General features: G+C 32.3%; 1 protein-coding gene across 1 annotated transcript in view; it reads left to right on the forward strand.

Annotated features, from left to right (window-relative positions):
• Window positions 1-20,620, forward strand: part of LOC114333531 (zinc finger CCCH domain-containing protein 13-like) — a 63,223-nt gene extending 42,603 nt beyond the window's left edge. The window contains exons 13-15 of the mRNA XM_028283414.2: window positions 1,577-1,953; window positions 16,939-17,296; window positions 19,957-20,620. Of these exons, the coding sequence (XP_028139215.2) occupies window positions 1,577-1,953; window positions 16,939-17,296; window positions 19,957-20,465 (1,244 nt within the window). The 3' untranslated portion in view covers window positions 20,466-20,620. The remainder of the gene's footprint in view (window positions 1-1,576; window positions 1,954-16,938; window positions 17,297-19,956) is intronic.
• The last annotated feature ends 938 nt before the right edge of the window (window positions 20,621-21,558 follow it).

The following is a 21,558-nucleotide window of genomic DNA, read 5'->3' on the forward strand; positions in this document are numbered from 1 at the left end:
TAAAACAATGTTCACACAATATACAATTAATATACAAATGTAAAAAAAGATAAATGAATGATGAAATTGTATGGTTTTTATTGCTTCTATTTAAATATAAAAATATTATTTTTCCTTAGGTTAAAATTTTTTTATTTTTGTTTATACCTACTTTTTAGTTGTAAATTATTGTACCTACATCAGAATTCCAGTATAATGTAAATAGTTTGTTCATATTTATTTGAAAATTTTACAGAAATTAGGTCATTTATTTATCAAGTTATTAATTGTGGTGATCACAGTATTTCTTAAATTAATACAAGATTTGTTTGTTTTGCTTTATTAACAGACAACTTGAAAACAATAAAATTTTAAATCTATTATGAAGTTCCAATTTCCAATTACAAACACAGAATAATTTTACTCAATTAGACTAAACCAATAACCAATATAACCTTAAATATTTATAAACGGGTAGTACGCTGATGAAATGTTCATTTGGTAGCCATTGGTAGGTAATCGCCAATCGGGCAAGATCCTCGTGTGCATTCGGTGACTTTCGTCTCGATAGGGATGCGTTCTCACGTACGTATCAGAGCGCTACTTTAGGTAATACGCATCGAGATACGGGAGTTCAACCATTAATGCGCAAGCGTATATGTCAAAAAGATGGGTTACGTTTACGTATTTGTGTGCACAAAAACTCCCTATTATTGTATTTAGTTACAGAGTAATTTCCACATATTAATATATTTTTCAAATTGGGCTCTGTACCGCCATTCTTTATTATATTACGAATACGTGTGCCAAATATCTCGAAAAAATATTCAAAATTACAGCCGCAATCTTGGAACGCGTTTTGGCTACCTGTTGATCAGTTATCACCTTAATGGCGAATTTCTAGTACCGGTCATAGGCGTCTTGGGTAGTTCAACAGTTATTTTATAGCATAACTTTATTGTCTTTAATTTTTAAGTATTTTTGACACTAGATTATTCAATTATGAGATATTCGAGTACTAAAAGATAATTTTGCTTTAAGTTGCTTAAATACAATGTTTTTTTTTAATTTTTTTTCAATTTTTTTCAAATTCCCAAATCTAAAAACTTTCAAATCGATTTTTCTAGAAAACGGTGTGTCCTACCGACTTAGAGTAAGAGTACCTTTTAGTACTAAAATACTTCACAATTTAATAATCCAGTATCAAAAATGCCTAAAAGTTGAAGACAAAAAAGTTATGCGATAAAATAAACACTGCCCTACCCAAAACGGACGCCTATGACCGGTACTAGAAATTCGCAATGGATGAAATCGATTCATTTCTGGAAAGTAAATATGTATGAAAATTTTCGCTTTCTAGATAGAAGGGTTCTGGAGGTATTTAAGAAAAACTAATTACATGGCGCCATCTTCAAAGAGCTCTAGCTCCCTTAGGAAGCATTTTCTGACTAGGTGAATTGGGTTAAATTGTCTTAAAATTATCTGAGGAATCTCCTGTCTTCGTTTGTCGGTAGAGTTTTTGGACACCCTGTATAGGTTATTCCAGTTATTATATTTCAAATGTTGAAGCTAATATTTTTATTATTTCATCTTTTAGATCTCATGAAAGAGGAAATGGAACGTTTACGGACTAAGGCAAAGGAAGCCGAAGTACTTCTAATAGAACGGGATAAACTCCAAATAAAGATGAACGGCATGTCAAATGTTCAAACCCACAACGAAAATTTAAGAATCAAATGCAAATGTCTCGAAAACGCTGCCAACGAACGAGATATGTATAAACGAAAATACGAGGAACAGTTAAATTTGGACACTCAAGTGGAAGTGGAAGACAGTGCAAAATTGAAACGAGATAAAGCATTGCTGAAAAAACAAGTAGGAGATTTACAGTCCTGTATAGTGGAACAAGATGGTGAAATTAAAAGATTAATGGAACAAATTGATTCGTTGATTAAAAACAAGGAAGAAGTTCAGGTGAGTATCTAATAATTTGAGTAACTAAAACTGCAATTAGTCCATTCTTTCACGGTTTTTGCTCTAAATTTTAAAGAACCGCTTGGATTGACATGAAATTTGACATACACATAGCTTACATGTCAAAAAAGTGATATTGTGCCGATGTGAGCTTTTGCCCTGGGGGTGACTTTCACCCCCTCTTGGGGGTGAAAAAATATAAGTCTAAAATAAGTCCGGAGATGGATAAACTGACTAATTTTAAGTAACTTTTGTTCTATAGAGCTTTTTCGCCAAGTCAACACTTTTCGAGTTATTTGCGAGTGAATATGTTCATTTTTCAACAAAATAACTACATTTTTAGACGGTTTTTCGCAAATAACTCAGAAAGTAAGTTTTTTGCCGAAAAAAAGGTTCGTAGCAAAAAATATAGCCTGTAATAAAGTAAAAAAAATGGTGTACGCGTTAGGTCTCTGGACCTCGTAAAACCAGAGTTATAGCCAATGAAAAATAAATTCATATTCACCAAATTTCAAATAGAATATTTCGAAGTGAAATATCCAAAAAATTTAGCACTTTTTGGGAAAAAACCATTTTAACTTTTTTAAAGTGTTTAAAAAAGCTTTATTTCTGTTTTTATAAAAAGTTTCTAGCATTAAATTTAAGCAAGTTACGCTCAAAATAAAGTTGGTCCCTTTTGTTTTGGCAAAAAAAAAATCGGGAAGACCACCCCCTAATTAGCAACTTAAATGAAATTAATCGCTACCGCTCCACAAATTATTTTACTTATGTTGTGTTTGTATGATCTGTAAGTTTCATCGCTTCAAAGTGCTTATAAATTGAAAAAATTTGGTTTTAAAGTAAAATTTTTAAAAATTTTAATTTTGAAAAATATGTTTTTTTCATAATAACTTAAAAATTATTAGAGATACCAAAAATCTCGAATGACAAAAAAAGTCAGCAGTGCATTTCTGAATATTATGTATTTTTTGTTTTTCTGTTAGACAAAAATTGACTAACATTTGGTGTTTCGAAATTTGCATACATTCGTGATCAGTGACTCGTTCAACCCCTTTTAACTACAGCCCTTTCAAAAATAAGGTCTTTGAATCGATGAAACTTACAGATCATATAAACAACACTTACACGAGTCAAGAAACTTGTGAAGTCGTAACGATTAAGTTCATTTGAGATACTAATTAGGGGGTGATTTTCCCGAATTTTTTACCAAAAAAAAGGGACTAACTTTATTTTGAGCGTAACTTGTTTACTTACTGTTTTTTATAAAACAAAAATAAAGCTTTTTTTAAACACTTTAAATAAGTTGTAATGAGTTTTCCCCGAAATGTGCTTCATTTTTTGTTAATTCACGTTAAAGTATTCCATTTCGAATTTGACGAATATGAACCTATTTTTAATTAGCTATAACTCTGCTTCTACTAGGTATAGGGACGTGATATATACACCATTTTTTAAAATTTACAGGCTATATTTTTGCTAAAAATGTTTTTTCGACGAAATATTTACTATTTGAGTTATTTGCGAAAAACCGTTTAAAATCGTGGTTAGTTTGTTGAAAAAATGAACATATTCACTGGCAAATAACACGAAAAGTATTGACTTAGTGAAACAACTCTATAGAACAAAAGTTACTTAAAATTAGTCAGTTTGTCCATTTCCGGACTTACTTTGGACCAATATTTTTTCACCCACAAGAGGGGGTGAAAACCAACCCCGGGGCAAAAGCACAGATCGGCACAATATCACTTTTTTTCTTTGACTTGTTAGCTATGTGTATGTCAAATTTCATGTCAATCCAAGCGGTTGTTTAAAATTTAGAGGTTTTGCAATATTTTACCGTTAAAAACGTACTATAATATTTTCATTTACAAATTTTTGTACACACGAATTTTTCTGAATATCTAAAAATGCTTGATGAATTCGAACCAGTAAAACACTAAAAACTTTTATTTTCCTTTGGATCGGGGGTTGTGAGTTCGAATCTCATCGGGGTAGGAAATTTTTGATATATTAAAAATTAATAAGTGAAAATAGTTTCTATCCTTGTGGGATCGGTACTCACTGGAGGGACCGCAGACTTTTGGATACCATTAGTGTCTCTTTCTAAAGACTGTGACGGGTAGTTCAGGACAAAAGACTCAGTAAAACACAGGTTAAAATAAAATAAATATCGACGCTGTCAAGCCAAAACGGCATAAACGACATTAATTTGATTTTTCAGGAAACACAAAAAACTGATTATTTTTATTTATACCAATTCTGCTTATCTGCAGTAATTCAAAAAAATTGGTGATTTTTTTTTCAAATTTTAATACATTGTGAACATTAATGTGGCTGAAAATACTGTCTGAAATAAATTAAAAACTATAAAATGGCACTTATGTCCAATCAAGGTATAACATTGGTGAATATGCCAAACTTACCTCTGGCGTTTGTGTCGATCGCATCGTTGTAAGGTTAGTCAATATGGCGCTTAAAAGGGATATATGCCATTAATGAAAAAAGAAACGAAAATCAAAAATTGTCGTTTATGCCAACAAGAAAAATGATGAAATTACGAAGATTTTTGATAGGGTTTATTTTTTATTAATCAAAAATACATTCTAAGTTAAAAACAAAACCTTAAATTCTTTAAACATGTTTCGGTGCTAGGATGAAATACTTAAAAGTAAATATGAAATACTTAAAAGTGGATATCTAATAATAAATAGTGAATTCTAATTCATAATCACTGTCAATATTTGGTTCAACATCCGTATTGCTTTGATCGCTTGTATTTTCCTTATTTTGATCACTACTTATACCGGCATCCAAACCATTATCTGCTGCTAAGTTGAAACATGATGTGAGATCGTGACTAAATATTTCTTCTTCTACTTCAACGTCTGGTGGTTCCTCAAAAATGATAATGTCATTGCTAAAATCTTCTGCAATGTTGGCATTATAAATGTCATAAACCTCTAAGGGAAATATAGGGGGATTATTGTCAGTCAGTATATCATTTTGTACTGATTCGGTATATGTTTTATTTTCATTTAGTAAGGCCATTATTTTTTTACTTCTGCTATTCATGTGCAACAAAAAAAATGGCATAAACGATAAAAATCGATCGCCATTTTTAGCTATATAAAATTGATTTGAACTCTATGCTGTACTACAAAATGAATTATTCATCACACTAGTACAAAGTTACAATAGAATATTTTAAAATAAACTTTTTATTTGCGCAATTTTTAAATAAGAAACCTGCATGCATAAGAATACCATTGAGGAATGGCACTTGTGTCAACCACGATGTAAATATGTGGTTTTGGCATAAACGCCTCATAGTTTTTAAAGAAATTCAGTGTGTTTACGCTTCAAAAATCAATACAAATTGAAAATATTGCAAAGGTAGATAATACCATGTTACTTATCCATAAAAATTGTAAAACTACATACCTTTACTATTATTACAGGACCGAAATGTACACAATGATAATCTTACGAGCACTGGCGATTATGTCAATCGGTGTTCACGTCGGTGTTCACGTGCGTGACTAGACTGGCGTTTATAAAAATTGTAAACCTATATTACACCTATTTCACTTTTTCTGCGGTTATTCCGCGTTGACTGTCTGGTGCGGAAATTAAAATCCTATTTTTTAGTGCAGCTAACTAAAAAGTGGTCATTTTGGCGTTTATGCCGTTTTGGCTTGGCAGCGTCGATATATTGAGGATATTTATATACAGTTTAAAATTAAAATATCAAAATAAAATGGTATTCAATCTTCGCGCCGTTGCGTTCCGGAGAAAGCTCCCTTGGCGGACGCCTGCAAAAGAAAACTAAATTGTACTTACTACATATTATCAAAGGCGTAATAATAATATCAGTAAAATACAGGAAACAATCAACTATCAATATACAGTATGGTGCAAATGAAAGGAATAAATTCGTCATTTCTTCAACCGGCAACTTTAAAGAAAAATCCCGAAACAGGTCGATTTTTATTTTTAAGTTATGATATTGTGGCATATATGGTATACTGCTGACGTCATCCATCTGGGCGTGATGACGTAATCAATAATTTTTTAAATGAGACTAAGGGTCGTATGCTAGCTCATTTGAAAGGTTATTCAATTCTCTATTCAGTAATATAAACAATAACATTTATAAGGGGTGTCCAAAAACAATATTTTTAAAATAAATTAATTGACAGAAAAAGAAGAATGTATGTAATTTTTTTAATTAAAAATACAGTTACTAGATACTGTCAGAAAACGTTTATTTGAAAAATAGACATGGCTTTTCGCTTAAATTAAATGTTCAAACTTCCAAAAAGCAGGTGCCTAGCGGGAGCTGGCTTGAACATTGAGTTGAGGCGATTATTTCATTCATAGATGATTCTGGCCAATAGAAAGCTACAGAAATCAAAACTAAACTGATAATTTTTGATAATTTCCCGTCGTCAAGTATATTACGTCAGATGCCCTTGGTTGCTATGAAAAAATACATTCAGTGACATTAATGACAATTAATGTTTTAAAAATTATAAAAGTGATGACTTTCAACCACCGTCAAATATTTATAACAACTGTGTGTTTAATTGTACTAATTTGTACTTACATAAATAAATTACAATAAAATTTTGGTTTTGAACAGTTTTATTCATGAAATAATCGCAATAAATAATCGCAAAAAATCGCAAATCATGAAATAATCGCAAAAAATAAATATAGAATTTTAGAGCTCTTGTGCAATTACTAATGAAAATCAATGTTTATTTTTCAAATAAAAATTTTTTTCTGTTTTATGATAAGAGTAAAAAGTATTTTGAATTAAATAAATTACATACATTCTTCTTTTTTTGTCAATTAATTTAATTTAAAAAATTGTTTTGGACATCCTGTATAAATAATTATGTTAATATTTACATTACTAACTAGAGAATTAAATAACCTTTCAAATGAGCTAGCACACGGCCCCTATTCTCATTTAAAAAAATCATCTATTACGTCATCACGCCTAGATAGATGACGTCACTTGTATGACATATATGTTAAAATATCAAAATTTAAGAAAAAAATCGACCCATTTCGGGATTTTTCCTTAATGTCGCCGGTTCATGTCGCCACAGACTCGTAGTTCATTACACTTTAATTCAGTGTAATCACAATCAAACATCGACACACAGCTACCCGTCCGCCAGCTACTGTCACTGCGGTTACAGTTCCATCGAAACACCTCTTCACTACAGAGAACTTTCACCTCGGCAGAGTTCCGATTCATTTCATTGCATAACTGCCGCTGGTCGGCCGCCTGCTGGCAACCGCTAATTGAGTTCCTTTCAATTCAGTACATTGATTGGAACTTATTTCATGATCCTCGTTTCTCTTCTAAATACACTCTAGGTAGCCATCACTCCTTGGTTCCATCGAAGAGCTGGCACTTGGTGGGGTTGCGCTGGTATCAAAGCGCGTGCGGTCCTCTACTGACGAGCTGTTGAATGCCGAACGGAAGGATATCGGTACAAGACAATGAGCCGACTTTTCAAAGTAACAAGACATTTACTCAACACACACAACACACTAGGTGTCTGACTGCAGAATCGACTGTACCATGACCATGCCAATGACCATTAGTTGTCGAGGCATTAAGCTGAATAAATAAAAAAACACAAAAAAGAAAGGACTGACACCAGCTTTTAGAACAATCAGTAACTTAAGCAAATACATTAAGAACAATAAGAGTCAAAAGAAAAATCAATTACAGGTCTATACAAACTGACGTGCGGTGACTGTCCAAAAACTTACAACGGTCAAATTAGCAGAAGCTTTTACAAACGTATAGCAGGAAACAAAAGGGTTTTCAATAATAGAAAAAACAGGTTCTACGTGTGCTCTTCACCTTCTAGAATGCTAGATTCTTTTAATGACCAGTTTTAAATCCTCCATATTCAAAACAAAGGCCTTAAGCTTTTAATAAATTAAAAATTACTGATATACCTAATTCTGAATGACCAACTTGAGACAAAGAGGCAACCACTCCTCAACCTATTCAGTTTTATAGGCCTGGATCCCGCGTACCAAAAACAGTTGGTAAATAGCAAGCTGAAAATTTGTTAATAGCTTAACGGTGTCTAGTCGGACAAACTTTGATGTAGGGGAACACTGGAACAAGGGAAGTTTTAATTGTGGAACAGTTTAAATTTGGAACGTCAGATTACGAAAACGTCCCATGTATTTTGTCGGACAGAACATTAAATTGATTTGTTACCCTTTCATTAAACTCTCATGCAAAAATCAGACTACTATTACTAACCAACATGATTCCTGTCATTAGACATATTCTTCGTGTTCCACTCATTAAAATACCCAGTTGGTGATCAACACCAGTCGGATTTTTGCATGAGAGTTTAATGAAATGGTAATAAATCAATTGGAAGTTCTGTCCGACAAAATAAATGGAACGTTTTCGTAGTCTGACGTTCCAAATTTTTAACCTGTTCCACAATTAAAACTTCCCCTGTTCCAGTGTTCCCATACATCAAAGTTTGTCCGACTAGACACCGTTAAGCTATTAACAAATTTTCAGCTTGCTATTAGTCAACTTTTTTGTTGGTACGCGGGATACAGGTCTATTAGAGTTTAAAGTGCAGACACAGAGTAAAATACATTACATACTTTAAAAGGCACTCTGCTGACTGCTGAAACAGCTGTAGTGATATCAAGAGCTGATCCAGCAACCTTGCAAGGTGGGGGCAATGAAATAAAAAAAATATTGTCACTGGCGTACGCAGGATTCTTTTTTGGAATGGGCTGTTATTTTCTTTTTCTTCACGTACCATGTCCTTTCAGAACGTTGGTTACTATCATAGCTATCTTAATTTTATTTACTGCCACCCTAAATCAACCACGAAGTGTTTCTTCGTCCTGCACTGAGTTTGCCTTCTATTTTCACTTGCATAATATTGTGTAGCAACCTATATTTGTGACCTCTCATTACATGTCCGAAATACTCCAGCTTGCTCTTCTTGATGCCTTCTCTAATCTCAGTAGTCTTGCTGAGACGTTCTAGTATTGTGGAGTTTCGAATTTTCTCCACCCAAGAAACTCTTATCACATTTAGAAAGCCTCAAGCCGATTTAGATCGATTTTATTCACAGTCCAAGACTTGACACCATACAGTAAGACCGAGAACACGTACTTCGCATTTAGCAGCGAAGTAGGCGGATCCTTGGTAAAGTTTATCAGTAGTACCTATCATAAAAACCAACGTGGCGTACTGAGGGACACGCGCCAACTCGTAACTCTTAATGACAAACTTTTTTAAATCAAAATGTATACCGGCCAATTCGTAACTTTTCTACTACCTGAACAACTCGCAACTTTATACAGGTGAATTCGAAACCATTGTTTAATTCTCATACCCCACGTAGTTGTTAGGTTAAAAGGTAAGAAATAAATTTGAACAGTAACGGATTAAGCCAACACGGGGCATATAGCATATTATTATGTAAGCGAATGGTCCTTGGTTTGCTTAAAAACATGTTGTGTATTATATGTACTTATAAAAACAACATTGATATAACAAAAATTGAAATCTCTTTTGATTGAAACAATATTATATGTATAGACCAGGGCGGATCTGTATAAATCGTCTATTTGTGGATGTGCGAGGTGGCATTCGGATTTTTGCAGATAAAGTTAGGTGACAACTTCAATAATAATAATTGACTTATGCTCCTTCTCAAATATGCCCGGAACATTATTAAAAAAATTAAAATATTTAAAAATTTCGAAAAACATTAATTTTTTTCTACATTTTTTGCTTATAACTTTAAAACGATTCATTTTGGAGCAAGGTCGTAGCGAATTAAAATAAAGATAATTGAATTTTTTATGATATACGACTAGTTAAAAATGTCTTAAATTATTACCCTTTCTGCAAAATACCAATAAATACAAAATAAGGGGGCAAAATAAGCCTCTGTTTATTCAGTGTTTTTCAACAACTTTGGATGCACTTAGAACCTTCGTAATTCGCATAGAAAATCCTTATAACATACTTAAATCTTCCACCAAATTTCATTAAAATCGACCTGATAGATTTTGCATAATAATTTTACAATCTAAATTTTTTTAAAAAAGTTCAAATTTTTTAAAAACTTTCTGAACAGAAAGTAGACCATTTAGAAGTTTGCTAATTTTTTTACATATAAAGAGGCTCCCTACCGATCTAATACACTGTACAGAATTAAAATCGGATTATCTAAGCGGCCACTGTTTTTAAAGTTATAATAGTTATTTTCCTAACAAGTGCAGAAAGTCATTCTTTTCCGCACGCGACTGCAGTTTGCCGAACGACGCGAAGCGGGAATTCGGCAAGCAGTCGAGTTGCGGAAAAGAGACTTTCTGCAAGAGTTAGGAACAATATTTTTTCTAAGAGTCTTAAAAAATTACCAAATCTTAATTAATTAATTTTTTTTTCTCTGATTCTGGCATTGGTTTAGAACTAGAACCTTTAGCCACGTAATTGTATAACTTATCACTAAGTCAGGGGAGTAATGTGTAGTGTGTGTGTTGAGTAAGTGTCTTGTTACTTTGCAAAGTCGACGTCATTGTCTTTGCAAAGAGACGCTAATTGTTTCCGAACGTCTGCGGTCCCTCCGGTGAGTACCGATCTCAAATGAATTAATTTATTTAATATGAAAATACATACACAAATTAATTCTTTGACAAGGTTGTCAAAACCAAACTTTCAATATAATTAGTTAGCATGACCACGATCGTGGTTTCCATGACGATGATTCAAAACTCTTATTGTGACTGTTATTGTCTACCGATTTGACTTTCGAATATTATGTCAAAATAATTTTATTTCATCGAATTGTCGCGGTGATACAGTAGCGATCAACAGGTAGCCAAAAAGCGTTCCAATATTGTGGCTGTAATTTTGAATATTTTTTCGAGATATTTGGCACACGTATTCGTAATATAATAAAGAATGGCGGTACAGAGCCCAATTTGAAAAATATATTAATATGTGGAAATTACTTTGTAATTTAATATAATATTAAAAAAACGAGCCTGTACCGCCATTAAGAAGAACAAAAAAATACACTTTCTTCAAATAAACTTTTTTATCCGATGCCTAGATTTTGTGTCATTTTGGAACTACTAATGAAATAAATAATTTTAGTAGTTCCAAAATGACACAAAATCTAGGCATCGGATAAAAAAGTTTATTTGAAGAAAGTGTATTTTTTTGTTCTTAATGGCGGTACAGGCTCGTTTTTTTAATATTGTATTTAATTAAAGAGTAATTTCCACACATTAATATATTTTTCAAATTATGCTATGTACCGCCATTCTTTATTATATTACGAATGCGTGTGCCAAATATCTCGAAAAAATATTCAAAATTACAGCCGCAATCTTGGAACGCGTTTTCGCTACCTGTTGATCGCTACTGTTTCCTCTTAAAACAGGAGGACAATAAAATATATTTGAAATAAATTAGTAAATAATATCTAAATATTAGTTTATTGCATGTATTATAATTACTTTAAGGCCATATTAACATATCTAAATTAACACGCGTGCGTAAAAGTAAAAACCGCGTGCGGAAAAGTAACACGCGTGCGGAAAAGTGAAACTTTCTAAACTAAAATGCGTGCGCGAAAGTAGACATTTTTGCACGCTCGTAGAAAAACAATTTTTTGGCTTATAAACAAATACAGTGAGGACGTTTGAGTTGGAATAAATTCATTTTCTCGAGAATGGGCGTCTCTGGAGATAAATCCCGAAATAGGTCGATTTTTATTTTTAAATTCTAATTTTTTGGTATACATATCATACTAGTGACGTCATCCATCTGGGCGTGATGACGCAATCGATGATTTTTTTAAATGAGAATAGGGGCCGTATGATAGCAGGCCGTATGATTCCGTCGTTATAACAGGTTGCCTTGCAACCAGATGCAGAACAGTACCATAAATGTTTTCCACTTTTTAGCACTTTCTTTAATTGAAATTTAAAATTATTTACCACCAATAACTTGCACCCACGTGCACTCATTACGAAATCTGTTATCTGTTACAAGAATTTCAGTAATTTTCACAAAATTTATTTGGATTTTCTCTAGTAACTCTTCCAAGAGACAATACATAAATGATGAATACCTTTTACACCACCTTCAAATAGAGTAATTTTTACAAGTACATACCTGGAATACCGGTATTAAATTATCAACATTACTTAAAAATGAAAGTTACTAATTCACCGGTAGTTAGTGGGTTATCTAAAAATTATCTGCGCACCAGAGTTGCCAGTTGGCCTGTAATTAGGATGGGGGATTAAAATAGTTACGAATTCACCGAGACCCGTACTGAGCATGGTTCCGCGGGTTCCGTGGAACCAGGGCCCGGGTCCCACAGGGGCCAGCTCTAGCGCCCCTTTTGCTTCTTTTGTTTCTAACTTGATATGGACATTTTGAACCACACAAATACACAATACACACTAGGAAATCTAACTGCTTAATTAATTTTAATTTTTGTGTAGGTCCTTATAAATAAAAAAGAAGAATACCTACCAATATCAAAATCAAAAAATTTAAAAACAATATTTATTAAGAAACTCAGGGACTGGATAAGCCCGAAATTGGATGAACTAACTAATTCTAGGCAACTTTTTTTCTATACCGTTTTTCAAAGTCAATACTTTTCGTGTTATTTGCGAGTGAAATAGTATATTAAGTATGGAGAACGGTAAGGGTTTTATACCGATCGAAGACAATTGTTTGGAGGAGGAGCGGAGCGACGACTCCAATTCTAGACTCGGCGGTCACAAGCACTTAAGTCATTTTTTTATGAAAAATACATAATTTCGCAAACTAACCAAATTTGTGTAATACACCAACTGGAATAAACACCTATGTCATATACTGCTTATATATCAAAGTATTTTATCGTGCTCTTTATAACTCTTTATTTTTATTTCATAACGGTGGCTGTAATAAACACTTAACTCGACTTAAGTACTTTTACTCAGTCATAACAAATATAGCGAGTTCGATGTGGAACGGAGTTCTAAAGCACTTATGTAAGTAGATATAGTTATTTATGCTCGTCAAATTTGTTTCTAAAATATTATATTGTTATTGATTATAGAATTATATAATTGGAAGTTAATGACAGAAGAATTATATAATTGGAAGTTAATAATCCTCTTGAGATTCTTTCTTCTTCCGATGATATTACACAACCAGTTACAGTTACAGAAAACAGAAAGAGAAAACGGGAAAGAAAAACTAAAAGAAATTTTGGTCAGGAATATGTGACTGCAGCAGATAAAACTATAGAAAAACGTATCATGAAGCCCCTGACCAACTGTCGTAACAAATGTCGTGAGAAGGTAAGTGAACAACAAAGACAACAAACATTTGCAGACTTTTGGGACTTAGGGTCATATGATCTTAGGGTAATGTTCGTTTCTTCAATGATGAGTATACACGAGAAACAAACTGAAAGACGACGTGTAGACGATCCAGACAAACAAAGATATAAGATGTATACATACAAATATCATTTCGAAATTAACTCTAACCGAATAACAGTCTGTCAAGGATGTTTTCTCATAACCTTGGATGTCACAGATAATTTCGTTAAACTTATTGGACCAAAGAGGAGAAGCAGCTCCAGCGGCATCGTGGAACCAGATCAACGTGGTAAGAAACCACCTTCAAGCAAACATTCTGCAGATAAATTACTGGGAGTAATAAACCATATTAATTCTTTTCCACTTTATGAAAGTCATTATACCAGACGAAGGAGCACATGTAAATACTTGCCATCCTATTTAACTATTTCTAAAATGTATTCATTATATTCCGAGTAGGACGTTCAACCTGTCAGTGATAAAATATACAGAAGAAAATTTCACAAACTGAATTTAAAATTTAAAAAGCCAAACGTAGATACTTCCAATGCATGTGATGTGTTTAAGATGAAGCTCGACATAGCTAAAGACGAAACCGCGAAAAACACAATAATTTTAGAACGTGAGTGTCACCAACATGCCGCTGATTTAGCATACCGTGAAAAGATAGCCGATAAAAAATTAGCTGCTAACAAGAATCAAATTCGTTGTCTCACGTTGGATTTACAGCAATGTCTCCCGACTCCTGCTTTAGAGACATCAGTTGCTTTTTATAAGAGACAACTATGAACGTTTAATTTAACAGTCCACGATAACGTAACTGGTTTGTCTACACATTTTATGTGGCATGAGGCTATGTCAGGAAGAGGTGTTAATCAAGTAGCATAATGTCTGTTGTATAAGTACATGCTAGCGATACCTGATGATGTCACAGAATTATTCTGTATTCAGATACATGTGGGGGACAAAATAAAAATTCGCATGTCGCAGCAATGTTGACATATTTGTTGCAGGCTAAACCAACGTTACAAGTTTTTCATCACAAGTTTATGGTATCTGGTCACTCACATATGGAAATAGATTTGGACTATGCTATAATAGAAAAAAAGAAAAAAAAATGGCTATACAAGTTTATCATCCACATGACTGGATGCAACTGATTCGTACAAGCAGTAATAAATTTGAGGTTGTTGAAATGCAACAGGCTGATTTCTTTGATTTTGCTGCTTTGCTTAAAGGTCCTCTTATTATGAGAAAAAAAGATTGCGGTGATAATAATTTTAAGCGGTTTGACGTTAAATGGCTTTCTGACGGACGCGATTTCGGTAGTATTAATTATAAAACATCCCTTCAGCAAAATGAGCCGTTCAAAACTATTTCTTTCAAAAGAACAAGACAAACAAGAAATTTGATATTGCAGCCGATTACGGACCAATAGTTGGCAATAAGTGAAGAGAAAAAGCGAGATTTCATTTCTTTGCTACCTTTAATACCGGAATACTTTCATCACTTTTACGAAAATCTAAAGACTGCTGCCGATGTTAGATACGGAGATCCGGACTTGAACAGAGACGAGAGTGACTTATAATAATGTTTATTTAATAAATATTGATTTTGTATGTTGAAGACTTAATAAAAATTGTTACTCATAGTACCTTTCTTGAACTGTAAGTATTTAGGTTCCCTAAATAGTATCTGAATTAACCACTTAAGTCAAATTTTCCAATTGAACATAATAACTTAAGTAGTTATTTTATTGTTTAATGATAATGCATTAATATGGATAGCACAGTTGAAAGGCTCATAAATAATATCATACAAATACATTATCAAAGAGAATATGTGCCTTTAAACTTTTTCACCAGAAACTTAAAACCTTCCCCTGTAAAATTTTACTTATTTTCAATTTAAGACTTAAGTGTTTATTCCTTCCGGGTCTAGAATTATTGTCTGAGTCTGAGATCGGCTACCCTTAACGTTCGACATGCTTATAACATTTTTTGCACGATTGATACCATTATAAATTATAAAATTAAACATTTTCGTCATATTGACTAGTTTCATTCATTTTATCAAGATAGATACTTTGGTTGTTAGGTAGTAACTAGGGTGCATAACAACAATGGAGAATTGAGTTTTTATTTAGTTGTTAATAATTTTAAGTACAATTTTGATTATTATAAATTAAAATATGAGCGAAAGTTAATTGTGAAACCACAGCCCAAACAAGTGGGATTTTATTAAATAATTTAACAAATTGTACCACAAGTTTCAATATTAATAAATAATTCGTTAGTTTTCTTTATTCTTTCAAAAAATAAATTAAAATTAAGAGATTTTTTAACTCGACGGTAAGTGAATTACTTACCGTCGAGTTGGAGTACTTACCGTCGAGTTGGATTACTTACCGTCGAGTTGCTAGTAAATGTCACCTACTGACGTAAAATCTGTCACGGTAAACAGTCAAAAATGATCAATCGTGCAAAAATGTTTATTTTTCAACAAAAAACCACGTTGCAGGCGGTTTTTCGCAAATAACTCAAAAATTAAGTATATTATAAAAAAAATATTCTTAGCAAAAATATTGCTTATAAAAAAGTGAAAAAAATGGTGTATGTATAAAGTCTGTAGACCCAGTAGAAGCACAGTTGTAGCTAATGAAAACTAAATCATTACTAGTCAAATTCCAAATCGAATATTTTAACGTGAAATATCCAAAAAATCAAGCACATTTCGGGGGAAAATTCAAATTTTTTAAAGTATTTGAAAAAAGCTTTATTTTTGTTTTTTAAAAAAGTTTCTAACATCAAAAGTAAGTAAGTTACGAATTACGATCAAAAGAATGTTGGTCCATTTTTTTTGTTGGTAAAAAAAAAATCGTGAAAATCACTCCCAATTAGCATCCAAAATTAAGTTAATCGTTACCGCTTCAGAAATTACTTTACTTTTTATTAAGATTCATTGGTTCAAAGTGCTTATTTTTGAAAAGGCTGAAGTTTAATGGGCTTAAACGAGTCACTAATCACGAGTGTATGCAAATTTTGAACAGATTTTAAAATTTTTAAAAGATATGAATCTTAACCAATTTTTGTCTTCAGGAAAATAAAAAGTCCAAAATACAATAGCAAAACCTATAATATAATTATTTAAACAATATTATTTTTTTACTACTTGAGATTTTCGGTATCACCAATAACTTACAAGAGACCAAATTTATTTTTAGCGCTACATACTTAATTTTGATACTAGAAACTTTCATAAAAAAAAAACAAAAATAAAGCTTTTTAAACACTAAAAAAGTTGAGATGAGTTTTTCCCTAAAAGTGCTTCATTTTTTGGTTATTTCAAGTTGAAATATTCAATTTGAAATTTGAGTCTTAAGTTTGGTGTTTGAAACGTCTATGTCTTTTGGTAACCAACGTATCCAGTGGATACGAAACGTCAAAATAAATATATGTATTTTAAACTAAAATTGTACAAAAATTCCCAATAGAATCCGTAAATTTATATTAGGATTCCACAAGAAGCTGGCTTTAGAAAAATATTAAAAATAATTAATTATTTTAGGCTAGGATGAAAGAGACTTTGATGAATATGCGTGCTGAAATAGAAAAGAAAGATAGGTTAATAACAGCTGCAGATAAAAAATTGGAAACACTTCAAGCACAATTGAAAAGTTCAATACAGGGTGTTTCCGTTGAAGCTACTGTTTATAAAACCCGAATCCAAGAGTTGGAAATGGAGCTAAATGACGCTAAGAACCAACTACGGAAAATGGATGATTCAATACTTAGACGTGATACTTCAAGACGTAGTAAAAGCTGTGAGTACGAAGCTGTATGTGCAATGAAAAAAGAACTACAGGCTGCCAATGATGAAAATAGAAAGTTGCAAGAAATTGCTAAAAATATGGCAATATTAACAGGTAAATAAAAACAAGTAGCTGATAGTCCAATCAACAGCCATTTTCTCGTGGCATTGTGAGAATCAAGGTCTATTTCCTTGAACATTTGGATCTAAGTAGTAAATATAATCTTTGTCAAACTCTACCCTACGACGAACTGCGCTTTTGCAATGGGAGTGAAAACAACCCCATCTAGGGGATGAAAATTTTTTCAATCAAAATAACTATGAAACGCGATAGATTGACCAATTCTAAGTAAATTATGTTTTATAAATTTTTTTGCAAAGTTGATACTTTCCAAGTTATTAGCGATTGAAACTATCCATTTTTCATTAAAAAACTCACTTTTTGTAACCGTTATTCATGAATAACTTAAAAAATTTTAATTTTATAGAAAAAATCGTTAGGAGCAAACAGTAGCGATCAACAGGTAGCAACAAACGCGTTCCAAGATTGCGGCTCTAATTTTGAATATTTTGTCGAGATATTTGGCACACATATTCGTAATATAATAAGGAATGGAATGGCGGTACACAGCCCAATTTCAGAAACATGTTAGTATGTGGAAATTACTCTATAACTAAATAAAATATTTTTTCGCAATCTTGGACCGCGTTTGTTGCTACCTGTTGATCGCTACTGTGTGCTCTTAAGAGCAAAATTGTAGCTAATAAAAAACATAGGTCCGAAATACCTATGTAAGGCCAATAACGACTGAATTATTGCTCTTTAAAGTATGGTATTTTCGAAGAATATCGAAATGGGGACTTGTGCAAATGTGGTGCAAACTTAAGAGACATCTTTTAAAAGTTCATTAAAAAACCTTTTAAAGCTCTGATAAAAGTTTTTTCATAAGAACTGACTGACTTATTACGGAAATAAAATCTCTCTCTGCTCTTTTTCTTCTCGAAATGTAAAAATTAAACCCTCGTCGTTACAATTCTAATAGAAATGAAAGCTTCCCACTTGAAAAATGCACTTTTTTAAAATTATAATATTGCCATTTTCGATTAAATAAACTAGTTTTTCTAAACATTCCAAACCGGTCGAATACCATGGATCGTATCAATTATATCTAAATAAGGTTAATTTCAACTGGGAAGCTATTCATTTCTATTAAGAGTGTATTGACGAGGGTTTAATTTGTACAATCAACTATTTTCAATGAGGAAAACAATTTTACCAAAAAAATGATTTTATTAACGTTTCGACGGCCAAGTCGGGTGTCGTTGTCAAAATACAAAATAATACTAAATTAAACAAAAATGTCATTGCTTAGTAAAAAATTCTTGTAATAATTTATTTAATCTGACTCATTTATATCGGCAATTCAGACATGTATTATACAAAGTTGAAGACTTTAAAATGATATTGCCAATATTGATGAGTTGCGTTCCTGGGACGACTTTACTAAAAGACAGTTCATTTGATTACATGAAATCAACGAAACTCAAGAATATCCGCCACAATTTTATTTTACTTGCCTTCCTTATATTATTCTTAGTCATCTAAAAAGAGGTCTGACAACAGCTTCAGGTTTTCTCAACATTCCGTTTTTTGATACATTCGCTTATGTTGGATATGTGTTTCTAAATAAGTGCGACAAACTTTAAGGGGTAATTCTGCATGAAAAAATAATGACCGTTTGCTTTATAAATATATGTCCGTAAATGCTTCGTTTCCGAGATACGGGATTTAAAATTTTTTTACAAACTGACGATTTATTTATTGCTCTAAAACCGGTTGAGATAATGCAAATGAAATTTGGTTGGTTTTAAGAGATAGTCATTGCGCATTTTATGACATGAAATTAAGGTGAAACAGTAGCGATCAACAGGTAGCGAAAACGCGTTCCAAGATTGCGGCTGTAATTTTGAATATTTTTTCGAGATATTTTGCACACGTATTCGTAATATAATAAAGAATGGCGGTACAGAGCCCAATTTGAAAAATATATTAATATGTGGAAATTACTCTGTAATTAAATACAATGTTAAAAAAACGAGCCTGTACGGCAATTAAGAAGAACAAAAAAATACACTTTCTTCAAATAAACTTTTTTATCCGATGTCTAGATTTTGTGTCATTTTGGAACTACTAATGAAATAAAAAATTTTAGTAGTTCCAAAATGACACAAAATCTAGGCATCGGATAAAAAAGTTTATTTGAAGAAAGTGTATTTTTTTGTTCTTCTTAATGGCGGTAAAGGCTCGTTTTTTTACTATTGTATTTAATTACAGAGTAATTTCCACATATTAATATATTTTTCAAATTGGGCTCTGTACCGCCATTCTTTATTATATTACGAATACGTGTGCCAAATATCTCGAAAAAATATTCAAAATTACAGCCGCAATCTTGGAACGCGTTTTTGCTACCTGTTGATAGCTACTGTTTCCTCTTAAGAATTTTATATTCACCATTGTCGCACATACGGGTCATATTACCCGTATACACGCCAATGGTGAATATAAAATTCTTAATCGCTTGTCAAAAAAAGTGCAATAACTATCTCTTAAAACCTTCCCTCTGAGAAATAAAGAATTATTCTCTAATGGGTTTTAAGTTAATAATAATTATATTATTAATCTGACGAGTTTGTAAGAAATAAATTAATATATTTGATTAAAAATGAAATAATGAAATCATGTTTTTTTTAATATATTTGAATGTTTTGTAGGTGATGAACATGTTCAAAAAATGCTAAAACAATCTCAATACGCCGTAAGAAAAGTTCTTGAAGAACTAAATGAACAGTACAAAGAGTGGGACGATTTAAAAAAAGAACGTCGAAAACCTAGATCTGCAGGTAGTCCAAGCCCAAATCGAGAAGAAGAACTTAACCGATATAGAAGTATTCAACATTCCAATAATCAACAAGGAAAAGATCTTAACCGATCTGAACCTATTCCAGGCTCCAGTAAGAGTCCAAGAGAAAAAGACCATAATAGAATAAGGCAAGAACTCCACCGATCTGGAGGTATTCCAAGTTCCAGTAAACATTTACAAGAAACAGATCGTAACAGATTAAGACAAGGACAAAATAGATCTGAAGGTATTCAAAGTTACAGCAACGATCCTCAAGAAATAGAATATAACAGATTAAGGCAAGATAACGATTCTCAAACAAATAGACAATGCCAAGGAGAACTTGCCGCGCGAATGATGTACTATTCGAAATATAAATAAAACAGTACTGAAAAATAAAAGTTCATGCAGCCCATATGTTGATATTATTTGCAATAATTGTTTTGTTGTGAGGTTAATTTCATGTACTCAAAAAATTTTGTTTAGTAACTGTTCAGTCAGAATATGACTATAAGAATAAAATTTAATGTGCTCTAGTTCCATTTTTATTTCATATAAATATCACATCATCATCAGTGGCGTTACAGCCCTTTATGAGCCAAAGCCTTCTTCAGAACAATCCTCTATTCATTCGTCCCTGTCTCTGGCAACTCTTCTCCATGCTCTAAGTCCAATAGATTTCAAATCATTTTCTAGGTGGTCTTGGTATCCAAGTTTCGGTCTTCCTCTTGCTTGTGGTCCTATCGGTCCTCTTCGGCCAAAAACTTTTCTGCCTATGGCATCTTCCTCTCGTCTGATTACTAGTGATGTTAAAAAAGTAACTACAGTCGAACCCGCTTATTGGAATAGCCTTCGTGCCAAGCAAAAATATTCTTATAACCGGGATATTCTAATAACCGATCGTTGGTGGCTAGCCGAAATAAATGTACCGAATATACGTAATGATAGTACATACTATGTTTAACATGTATAATATGTATATGGTTTTAGGTCTTTTTATGTCAATAATACAGTAGTGTAACTATTAGGTACTTATTTATTAAAAACCAAATTGCATTATAATGTGGATGCATACAGGAATAATATGAAATGTATACAATACAGTGCGTCCATAAAGTAACGCATAAATTCATTATTTCGTAAACCGGCGACTTTAAGGAAAAATCCCGAAACAGGTCGATTTTTATTTTTAATTTCCGATTTTTTGGCATTGGCATACTAGTGACGTCATCCATCTGGGGGTGATGACGTAATCGATGATTTTTTTAAATGAGAATAGGGGTCATGTGATAGCTCATTTGAAAGGGTATTTAATTCTCTATTCCCTAATATAAACTTTAACATAATTATTTACACAAGGTGTTCAATAAAACATTTTTTAATTAAAATAATTGAGACAAAAAGAACAATGTATGTAATTTGTCTAATTCAAAATACGTTTCGATGTTGTCATAAAACAGGAAAAAATGTTTAT

This window comes from Diabrotica virgifera, chromosome 4, assembly GCF_917563875.1.
Source record: "Diabrotica virgifera virgifera chromosome 4, PGI_DIABVI_V3a".
Lineage (NCBI taxonomy): Eukaryota > Metazoa > Arthropoda > Insecta > Coleoptera > Chrysomelidae > Diabrotica > Diabrotica virgifera.